This window comes from Neovison vison, chromosome 8 (genome assembly GCF_020171115.1).
Source record: "Neovison vison isolate M4711 chromosome 8, ASM_NN_V1, whole genome shotgun sequence".
NCBI lineage: Eukaryota > Metazoa > Chordata > Mammalia > Carnivora > Mustelidae > Neogale > Neogale vison.
The window spans coordinates 104,795,306-104,807,327 of NC_058098.1; the positions used below are offsets into that span (position 1 = coordinate 104,795,306).

Consider the following 12,022-nt stretch of genomic DNA (forward strand, 5'->3'; position numbering starts at 1 on the left):
AGGAGGAATCTGAAGGTGAGGCAGAGGCCAGAACTAGCAACACAAATGTCCCCATGACAGACAGGATTTAACTTTCTCAGTCCCAGGTCTAGATAAGAGCACCTGGAGACAGTTTAGATGGATAAAAGGTTTCAGAACCACAGCCAGTACATGCTCCTATTTGGGAGGCGGAACCAAGAAGGGGGCAAAGGAGTGGCCAGCAAGGTGGGAGACAGGCCAGGAGAGGGTGGTGTCCTGGCAGCTATCGAAAAAAGAACTTCATGGCGGAGGGAGTGCTCACGAATGGAGGTAAGTACTCAGGTGCCCAAATCAACCCAGAGACACCTATTAATACATGATGTGCACTGACACAAGACTAAAAGGAGAAATCTCATCCATTCTTAACCAAAACACTCGCGGAGAAAAAAGACAATCCAACATTGAGTCTTTCAGCACCGCTTTAGGAGACAGCGGCTCCACCTGGAAAAGATAAAGTCGATAATCCCGGACACCAAGGACTTGTTACTTCCTTTCACTTCAGCATCTGCTCAATATAAAGGAACTCTGCTACAACAATCCTTCCCTAGAAGTTCTGCCTAGAACAAGGGCCAATTCAATGGTGGGTCAGCATGATTTACATCTAATATTTTAAAGTCAATAACTGTTGATATTATCTCTAGAAGCAGCTATTCAAGTGGATTCACATTTAATTTCTCATTTCCTCTACCTTTCTGTCCTGTTCAGCCTGTATCTCACTTCTGTGATGTTCTAATGCTTTTGCCACTGCAGAGTCAAACGCGCGCTTTTCTTCTAGCTTTTGTTTTTCCAAGGCTAGTGCAATGTGCTGCTTCTCCGTGGCTTTCTGTTCTGCCAGCTCTCTATTCAGCTGGTCGATGCGGCGATGTGCATGAGCAATCAGAGAGTTCAGGTCTTCAGTAGTCAGCTTGTCAGCTAAACAGAAAATGACATTAAAATGTTAATGATTTCACCAAAACTAAACATCTACAACATACCTGCTTCAAGTGACAGTAATTTAACAGCTGTAAAGAAAGCAAAGGGTAGCTAACCCTATGAAGCAGATTTAGATTCTCCACTGCCCTCAGAAATTCACAGCCTGTGTCCAACTAAGACATGTTCAATCCCAAGCGAAGTAATTTAGGTAGGCCTTCAAGTATATTATCAGTTCTTTTCCAGGAACCCAAATTAGGACTTCCAATCTGAACTAAATATAAATAGACTTTATAATTTATCCTAATTTTGCCTCTAAAACCAGTTTATATATACACACTTCTATATTTTCGCTCACGCATAACTGTGATTAGTCATAAAAGGCATTCTAATATTCTTTTCTGTTAAATCTCAAATTCAGATTCTCTGACTTTTCTCTTACTAGTAAGAGTTTTTATACCTTTTGTTAAACAGATGGCGTTACTTAGGACAATGACCTACAACCAGAACTGCCCATAAGAATCACCTGTCAAGCTTTTTAAAATACACATGCCTGAAGATTCTAACTTAGGCTTATGCATGTATTTTGTTTTCAAATGTCACATTCCAAAAGTATTCTGACACATTTCTGTAGGTTAAGAATTACAGCTTTAATAGCAAAATCCAGAGTGTGGGAAATACTACATGATGAATGACTCAATTCCACAGTATAAGAACTGAGAAGCAAAAAATAAAGTGGAGATAAGAAACTTAGTGATCAAATTCAACACGTGTAGCTCCTTTGGATACTGATTCAAATAAAACTAAAAAAACTCATTCTATAAAATGATTGGGGTTAACTGAACACCAAACAGACATGTGATGATATCAAGGAATTACTGTTTTAGGTGTGATAATGGTACAGTGATTATTTTTATTTTAAAATATGGAAATTATTTGTAACTGAAAACGATATATGATATTTGGGATCTGATTCCATAGAAGCTGGGAAATAAATGACAAAAGCCATGTGTTGATAATTACTAAAGATAGGTGATGAATCTATGAGCTCTCCCACTTGTTACTGGAATTTTATATAACGAAAGCTTTAAAATACACATAGATATCGATCTACCTATCTACAGATTTCCAATCACTTGGTGAAACATTTTTGTTCCTGAGAGCACATGGATGCCCAAAAAATTGAAATCAGATTTATCACATGCAACACAGTTCTGTTATAAATTATTCAAATGCTTTAATAAAAGAACCATAGACAAAAAGACTTCAGTATTTTAAGACACAAATAAATAGCCTGTAAGTTTAAAACAAAATTACTCACCTAGGTCAGAAATACCTACAAAGGAAAAGAAGAAAAGTTTGAAAAAAAGAACTTACATATTCCAGTTATTAATTATTAAATAGGAATATCCAAAAAGAAACAGGGAACCAGAAACCAGTAACAGAAAACGCATACTTAAATATTAAAAAGCAAAACAACTAATTTCCTAAAACATAAAAGGACATAGAGCAATATAAATCCAGGTAAATTCTAGCATTTTACAAAATAAGAGACTCATTCATATTAAAAGTAGCTTTGGTTTCCAGGGGCTCATCTGTATTTTTGCTGAAGCAATCAACTTAGTTTTTACACCAAAACTATCATTCTCATTTACTCCCCAGCCCTCAATTTACATTGGTTCATTGCATATTTCACTAAGCCCCAGTCTGGACTCTGTTCTCAGTACAGGCCTCTCCAGACATTTCAAATACTTAAGAAATCAATATTCTGTCACAGGCACCACCTTGATGACACAGCGACAGGAGAGGGAACCACAGCCAGTCTCCTGCCTCTCGGCGTGAGCTTAACATCATGGGCATGACCTTTAAATTCAAAGACAGGTATTTTTCACCCAAAATGGCTCTAGAAGTCAACTGTGTAATCTGGTATTAGACATCCCACACCCCCCCAAAAAAACAAAAACCAAAAAACAGGAACCTGTTCCAGTGTTGCAGGAAAAATTGGCAAGATGAAGAAGATGAGATGTCAGTCTCAACAAAGCACACAGATGAGATTTTCTACTAATCTACAGCAATAAAGGAACTGTCCCCGGGAAACAAAGACAATCTACAACCTGCACTTCGTTTTCCCATCCTAGCAACATCTACCTATGCTCCCGCTAAAGGTTCCTCCTCCCTCCTCCCAACAGTGCTAACCACTAGCTCTAAATATGGTGTTTACCATTCATCTTGTTAGATTTTATATACATATGCATCCTAAAACGGCACACTGTTTTGCATGTTCTTAACCTTCACGTAAGTGGTTCCCTACTCTTTGTATTCTTTCACAACTTTTTTTCTTAACATTTATGTTTGAGAGCCATAGTTTTAGTTCATTCACTTATACTGCCACATGGAAGGCGCATTTAGCAGTTTCTGATTTTTCTGCTCTTACAAATACAGGGCTGCTATGAATATTTTATGAGTCTCCTTGAGTACCCATGTATCTTCTTAAGCACACACCGAGCAGCTGACCAGTTGGATCAGCTAGTACATACACTCTGACATAGGCTCAGAGAGGCCTAAAACACCAGTTCCGTTCCTACCTTACATTCAGCTTCTAACAGACAGTAGCAAATGTATTTTGAATTTGTTGAGACTGGTAATTTATGTGACTATTAGTACTCTCAGAGCACTTCAGGAAGAAATAACAATCCTCTGCAGTTACACTGTATAAAACATGGTTAAAGTTCCCCGCAGTCTGAGCTATCTGCAAGTTGACAGTCATACAGATGACTTCCTTCTCACCAAATGACTTTTCAACCATGATGTCATCAGACCAGTCCTGAGGCATGCCTCAATTCATTACAAATATTTTTAAAGTATCAAAGGCTTTGCATAATTTTACATATATAAACAATATTCTAATAGATTTAAGGTTAAAATGTCACTCTGAATTACTTGGATTCTAAATTATTTTTTCCTAAGTAGCAGAGATCTGAATAGAACCATTAGCTTTGGAATCAAACACTGGCTGGAACTAAACCATGGGAGCACTGTCACCTATTATGGCTAAGACAAATAAAATGTGGAAAACACTGTACTGTCAACAAATTGAGATAAGCATACCAGAGAGGTTTGGATTAGATGAATGGGGTTGAAGCAAGTTTAGCTGAACAGTTTTTAAAACACAAAAACAGGAAAAGCACCAATACTTCAGTTGTACTTACTCATGCCTTTCCACCCTGGCAAGACTTCTGGAGTAATACTGTCCAGTTCTCGTTTAAAGTCTTCCCGGGCTTGGACCACCAGCTCATGATACTGAGATACAACCTTAGCCTCAGACTGAGCTGCTTTGACCTGAACAAATACAAGGGGTATGGGTTAAAGTGAACAGAAATTATCATTATCATCCCAAAAAAAGGAGACATTATAGTCACGTATTTATATGTTGGCTGAGAATATATAAGTAATATATAGAGAGAAAGCTAAAGCTCAGAAAAAGGAACATAAGCCCTGTAATGCAGACAAGCCCTTTACCATCTTTTTTTTTTTAAGATTTTATTTATTTATTTGACAGAGAGAGAGAGATCACAAGTAGGCAGAAAGGCAGAGAGAGGAGGAAGCAGGCTCCCTGCTGAGCAGAGAGCCCGATGTGGGACTCGATTTCAGGACCCTGAGATCATGACCTGAGCCAAAGGCAGAGGCTTAACCCACTGAGCCAAGCCCTTTACCATCCGACTATGCCCCTGTCCCTCTTTCTCTGGTCACAGGAAACTACCCACATAGACTATATAAGTGCAAACAAAGAACTGCTACAAAATGAAGATTTTCATTTAATAACCATGACCAAAAATATTACCTATTTTAAGAAGTATTGATAATAATGGATAATCCACTTTGTGTCCAAGATTAGTAACAACTTCTATTCTTTCCAGGGGTAAACAGAAAAAGAAAAGAATCTTATTATTTTCCTGAATTCTTCAAATTCTTTGACTAAAGGATTATATTTAAAAATCTTAAAAAAAAAAAAAAAAAAAGCCTCCGCCTTCGGCTCAGGTCATGATCTCAGGGTCCTGGGATTGAGCCCCGCATTGGGCTCTGCTAAACCGCAAGTCTGCTTCTCCTACTCCCTTTGTGATCTCTCTCACTTTCATGGTCCCTCAAAAAAATATTTTTAAAAATATTTTAATGCTATAAAAGATCTAAGAAACGTACCTTTTGGACCACATTATCCAGATCAACTATCATGTTGTGAAGTTTCCCCTCGGCGGCAGTTATATGAGATTTGGCCCCAGGAACTTCTTCTTTTTTTGCATTTTCAATTACACTTTTCATCTTCTCTAGCTCTTCTCTAGAAACCAATAATACAAAACAAAAGATTTAGTATTATTCCTCATCAACTTTAGCAAAGAGCTTGAATATACGCAGCATACAATTGTTAAGAAACTATGAAAAAATGTAATTTGAAAAAAATTACTCAAGTGTTTTTTCACAATATATACAAACTAACTGAAAATAGCTTGGTCGGAAGCTAGATTTACTAGCATGAACCAGACAGGAAGCATGGTATACATGGAATACACAGGCTTCAGAACCAGGAAAACCTGGATTCAACTCCCAGATTCACCTTTCCTTTGTTGTTCACCTTTATATGGGTATTAGAAGAAATCAATGAGAAGTACCTGGCACAGCAACTGCCACATCCAGCGCACTGAATAAACGGCAGCTTTTGCATGGATTATGTCAACTGCCCTTCTGCTGAGAGAGCACTTAATACAGAAGGCAGAAGCAAGGGAGGAAGCCAAGGAGCTCACTGAGCAAATACACGTGGGTTTCAAGGAGCCCTCATGATTCAGAGTATTTCACAAACTGGATGAACTGCAGCCTAGTCACCACAAAACACAGAACTCATGAGCCCCGACTCAAGGTTTAGTGATGTGAGCATACGTCTTAAAACTCCTAAAAAGATATGCTGCCGTGAATTAGAAGACTTCTCTTTCTCTATGAATAATAAATACTTTATCAAAAATCACAACAAAATTTTGAATGAGTGATTCCAAGTTGAGAGGCTAATGAGACCCTTTAGTCAAATGTAGGTTTCCAGCATCAGAGACTGATTTTATACTTGGCTTGCTTGATCCTAGTTTTAGCCAAATTCCAGGAATCGAGGTCAAGGTGGCATAAAACTAGACCTATTATTTACTAACTACTTTGACAGTTAAAACAAAGAGACTGTGACATACTCTCAAAATTCCGATAAAACTGCCTAAACCAACCCTGAAAAATCCTGAAATTACGGCAGAATCTCAGTAAATCCGTACAGATATATCACCTAAAAGAAAAACTGCTTTTTATACAAGAACCTTTATATAGGTTTCTGCCAAATTTACTTTGGCCTAATTATATTTTATTCCCTCTCTCCTTTTTAAGCCTCTCTGTTCCTGATTCCGATACAGATCAAGGAGAGGTGAAGGGAGGGAAGGGTTTCTCTGCCTCATGTTTGTAAACAGGCAATACAAAGAAAACCCAGCCCAAAGAAAGCCACCAGGAGGCCCTAATTACTTGTTAAAGTCCATGAGTAATTACTTGGCTTTGAGAAGGGCATCAGCAGCCTCATCGACTGCCTTTCTGCGTTCCTTCAATGCACCCTCCACTGTGCGCCACTGAGCCGACTTCTTCTCACCTGCAATCTAAACAAAATATTTTATTTATGTAAACATGAATAATCGCTATTACAGTCACAGGATACACCACCGTGGCTAAATTTAGAAACAAGGGCATCGAATTCAAAGGTTAAAAACTTATATATGGCATTTCTTCAGAGTAGGGTCTCTTAATCTAAGGTTCATGGTTAGAACCAAGGAAGTCCATGAACCCCATCAAAACCAATCACTAAAACTGTAGAAGACTGTGTTCTAGAGCATATAAGCATCTTCTAAGGAGAGATAATATTTTTATTAGATTCACAAAAGGAGAGTATGAAGCAGAAAAGATCTGTAAGAACAGTAACTTTATGAATTGTTTATTCTTCAATGAAGCATCATTATTTAAAATTCTCTTAACTGCAGGTCTGTCTACCAAAATCAGTTTAAGGGCAAGCAGAAAGTTTATACATCTGTACAGTCCTTACTCTTCTAAAACATTATCCTAAAAACTGACCCTCTATAACTGGTAAAGTGAAAATCAACTACTGTCAAACTCACCCCTGAATTTTGTAAGATGTTAATTTTACATATATACAAAAGTCTTCCTTGAAAATCCTTACATAGGTCCAAGGATAAGCCATTCTGTGAATAGACACTAGGTTTCCCTACTATCAAAAGGAGTCCAACTGTTTCCAAACTGTTTCCAAACAGGGCTTTGAGAAAGTAATTCTGTATCTATTTTAAGAGCCTTTGTGCATCTGCAGTTATTTAAAGAAGTTGGTATCCATTTTTAACATTTCAAAACTTGTGTTCATTCATGTTTCTGATAATTTTGTAACACCAGCGAATATCCCCTAATCTAGTTAACCATTACCATAAGATGTCCTTTAGTTGTTAAATCTTGATTTCAACAGATTTCATACTATCTAATGTACATGCATTACATGCTGTGCATTCATTGGGAAGAGGAAATCCCTCTTATGGAGCCTTTCACCAAAGTAATACCATTGATATTTAAAGCTTCTAATCAATGTCCTTCTGAAACATACAAGTATACTTTGGTTTGAACCCAAATTCCTGATATCCTACAACTTACACCCTTCCCACACCTGTATAACCGAAATATTAAGTATTCTCTACGTGGTTTCCACTTTCCTGACTGAACTTTGACTGAAATCTAAATTTTTTTCTTGGACATTAAATAAGCCAGAATTTTCTTAAAGTTTTTTTTAAAGGTTCTAATTTTAGTTGTTTACATCAGAGCTCTAACTTTTCTGTGATGTATGTGCATAGGACTAAAGCAACGTGAAGCATGTTTAAATTCTGTAAAAAGCCAACAGTTATAGTGGCAAAGTAACTTTACTTATTGCACAAGGTATTGATCCCTGAGATTCACAGTTCATGTATTTATTTTTAGTCTTCAAACAACTTGGTGTCTAAATACATTTTTATACACTGAATAACTGAATGTAATTATTAAAAAATTTATTACGTCCCAGTACTACTGTTTTAATTTATTCTCTGATGTGCTCAATGTAAGTTAAATAATCAACCTAAGCATTTAAAATAGCTGGTTTGGGGGGCACCTGGGTGGCTCAGTGGGTTAAGCCTCTGCCTTTGGCTCACTTCATGATCCCAAGGTCCTGGGATTGAGCTCCACACTGGACTCTGCTCATCAGGGAGCCTGCTTCCCCCTCTCCCTTTGCCTGCCTCTCTGCCTACTTTTGTTCTCTGTGTGTCAAATAAATAAATAATAAAATTTTTAAAAAAAAAAAAAGCTGGTATGGGGGGCACCTGGGTGGCTCTGTCAGTTAAGCACCAAACTCCTGATCTCAGCATCATGAACTGAAGTCCTGTGTCAGGCTCCACACCCAAAAAACAAATAAAAATAATAAAAAATAAAACAGCTGGTATTTGGAGGTACATGGGATTTCTGTTTTGCTTTTTTTGTTGTTTTTTGAGAAAGAGAGTGTGAGAGGCAGGGTGAAGCGGGGGATGGGGGACAGGCAGAGGGAGAGGGTGACTCTTAAGCAGGCTGGCTCAATGCCCAGCCCAGAGCCCGATATGGGGCTCCATGCTGGATTTCATGACCCTGAGTTCATAACCTGAGCCAAAATCAAGAGAAAATCCCTAAGTAACTGAGCCACCCGGGCGTCCCTTGTATTATTTCTTATAACTGTGTGTCAAACTAAAAGCATCTTAAAGTAAAAAGTTTATTTTAAAAAAATGATTGGCAAAAAAAAATAAAAAATTAAAGAAATTTAAAATGGTTGGCAATTTTAAAGCAAAAAAGAACGAACGACAAAATAATACTCAAGCACTATTAAGATATGAGAGCAAATATGAACTAATTATTGTACCATATCATTGTTGTGAGATAAAGCACTATATGAAACTCATTAAAAACAACATGCAGGGGCGCCTGGGTGGCTCAGTGGGTTAAGCCGCTGCCTTCAGCTCAGGTCATGATCTCAGGGTCCTGGGATCAAGTCCCGCATCGGGCTCTCTGCTCAGCAAGGAGCCTGCTTTCCTCTCTCTCTCTGCCTGCCTCTCCGTTTACTTGTGATTTCTCTCTGTCAAATAAATAAATAAAATCTTTAAAAAAAAAAAAAAAAAAAAAACATGCAAAGATCTTTCCTGTCTTATTTAAAAAAAAAAAAAAAATTACTCCTGATAGTCTTCACTTAGTGGGAGAAAGCCCATACTAAAAGGAAGAAATCAGTCTTAAATAATACATGGCTGGGGCGCCTGGGTGGCTCAGTGGGTTGAGCCGCTGCCTTTGGCTCAGGTCATGATCTCAGAGTCCTGGGATCGAGTCCCACATCGGGCTCTCTGCTCAGCGGGGAGCCTGCTTCCCTCTCTCTCTCTCTCTGCCTGCCTCTCTGCCTACTTGTGATTTCTCTCTGTCAAATAAATAAATAAAATCTTTAAAAAAAAAAAAAAAAATACATGGCTATCCATTCTTTGGCTCACCTCCGAATTGTCCATGGCTGCTTTCAAGACATTGGAGTGCGCATTGACAGCCTGCACCGCGGCATTCTGAGCGATAATGGCCTGCTGAGTGATGTGAGCAGTTTGGCTCAGAGCGTCTTCTAAGCTCCTGGCTACAGCTGAAATACAAAGAACAGTAAAAAACAAATCCCTCCCTGCTAAATAACTTTATTGTAAACTTCCCTGCTTCTCCTACTGAGTCTTCCTTTGCATTTCCTCAAAAATGTAAAAAACAAAAACAGAGATTTAGAGAATCATTTCATTTGCAAGTATGGTAAAATGTTAGTAATTACTAAATCTGGTGGCCAGACCTATAGGGGTTCATTATACTATTTTTGCTTTTATATACAACTGAATTTTTTTCAAAATAAAAAGTATTTTGGTTTTTTTGTTTGTTTTGTTTTCTCCAAGACAAAAAATTGCCTAAAGAAGGCTAGCATATACCTCAATGGGAGGAACAAGTTTAAGGCACTGTTAGCCCCTTAGAGCTACTAGAGGCTATAAATTTAGCATAACCATCAGCATTGTTCAGTTTAAAGAATGGTCCCATAGATCCACAGGGAAAAAGAGATGCCCATTTCACCTCAGCATGAAAGGATACTCACAGCAACTTATATCACCAAGATATAAGGAGATAACAGACAAACAAGAGAAAGAAAATGATAAGGAAATAAGGCAACAAAAAAGAAACAGTGGTTTGGAAAGGACAGTGTTTTCTGTAAAAGAAGTCAAGAAACAAACAGATAGCACGATGCAAGAGGCTACAACCTACTAAAATCATATCTCTACATGCTGCTTCAGGAAACAAAAAGAAACCTAATTAAAAATAAATAAATAAATAAAGCAAGGGATGAATCCAGATATAATACTAAAATGGCAAAATGATCACCTGAAGAAAGCCAGTGAGTAGACTAATTTATCACATACCAGATAATTTTAAAAGGGAAAATATATTTGGCAGGTAAAACAAAAACAGAAGGTGATTCTGAGCAAAAGCAGCATAAGCTAGAGATGAACAAATGGAACCTAGGAACCACGTGCCGGTACCCATGCAACAAAGATGAAAGAGAAAGGTGATGAGAAAATACCACACCATGAATGTGAGACTGAGGTTCACCTGAAGACACATGGGGTATGACGAGAGGGGTACAAAGGAAAAAAGAGGCGGAGAGGGAATGTGTATGAGTTAAGGGGGGCAGGGGAGCCTGGGGGAGACCTCCCACCCCCACACATGAGAGCACAGGTAACAGTAAACCACTTCACAGTGGCCCATAGGCTCAAAGTCTTCTTCAGGTCTATTCACTGTACTTTGGATTCTTCTTTCTCCCTCCCTTTCTTTCTTTCTTGTTTTGTTTTGGCTATTCAGTTGTAGGAGTTCATATATATTTTGGGTATTAACCCCTTATCAGACTTAAGGTTTGCAAATGGTCTCTCCTACTCCGCACTGTGCCTTTTTGTTTTGTTAGTTGTTTCTTTTGCTATACAAAAGCTTTTTTAGTTTGATGTGGTTCCACTTGTTGATTTTGGGTTTTGTTTTTGTTTTGTTTTTTTTTAAAGATTTTATATTTGAGAAAGAGAGAGAGAAAGACAGAGAGAACACAAGCACGGGGTAGGGGTGGGGGGGGAAGCAGACTCCCTGCAGAGCAGGGAGTCCGAGGACTCAGTATCATGACCTGAGCGGAAGGCAGACACTTAAGCAACAGAGTCACCAAGGCTGCCCCTGGTGTTTTGATTCTCAATAAGAATTACAAACACAGGGGCACCTGGGTAGCTCAGTGGGTTAAGCCCCTGCCTTCAGCTCAGGTCATGATCTCAGAGTCCCGGGATCAAGCACTCTGCCCAGTGGGGAGCCTGTTTCCTCCTCTCTTTCTGCCTGCTTTTCTGCCTACTTGTGATCTCTGTCAAATAAATTTTAAAAATCTTAAAAAGAGAGAGAGAGAGAGATTTAAGAATTACAAGCACACATATTTTAAAAGTAAAGCCTGAGAGAAAACTAAGAGGTGATAGAGAAAATTCTTAAAATTTTCATTTTGCCCAAAATGAAAGATAAGAACTGGATCCAAAAAAAAGGGGTGGGGGTAATAATTACAAAACAGCAGACATCACCCTCTTAAATGCACAACTTCAGGGCATCTACATTATAAAAGATGAAAAGTGAAAAATAAAAACATGAATAAAAATTTGATCTTGATGGGTGCCTGGGTGGCTCAGTGGGTTAAGCCTCTGCCTTCAGCTCAGGTCATGATCTCAGGGTCCTGGGATCAAGTCCCGCGCCAGGCTCTCTGCTCAGCGGGGAGCCTGCTTCACCCCCTCTCTCTGCCTGCCTCTCTGCCTACTTGTGATCTCTCTCTGACTGTCAAATAAATAAATAAAATCTTTGAAAAAAAAAAACTATAAAGAACTGCCATAAGACTTTAAAATAAACACCTCTCAGTCTAGCAAAAAGCTACACATCCCCTACTTCCACAAACACCTTT

At 38.4% G+C, this 12,022-nt stretch overlaps 1 protein-coding gene across 5 annotated transcripts in view; it reads right to left on the reverse strand.

Moving 5' to 3' along the window:
• Window positions 1-12,022, reverse strand: part of IMMT (inner membrane mitochondrial protein) — a 44,035-nt gene that overhangs the window by 5,373 nt on the left and 26,640 nt on the right. For all 5 annotated transcript variants that reach the window (XM_044261564.1, XM_044261562.1, XM_044261563.1 and 2 more), the window contains 6 exons: window positions 9,528-9,664; window positions 6,496-6,599; window positions 5,125-5,260; window positions 4,137-4,266; window positions 2,249-2,263; window positions 707-930 (listed from right to left, as the gene is read on the reverse strand). In XM_044261564.1, coding sequence (XP_044117499.1) covers window positions 707-930; window positions 2,249-2,263; window positions 4,137-4,266; window positions 5,125-5,260; window positions 6,496-6,599; window positions 9,528-9,664 — 746 coding nt within the window. The remainder of the gene's footprint in view (window positions 1-706; window positions 931-2,248; window positions 2,264-4,136; window positions 4,267-5,124; window positions 5,261-6,495; window positions 6,600-9,527; window positions 9,665-12,022) is intronic.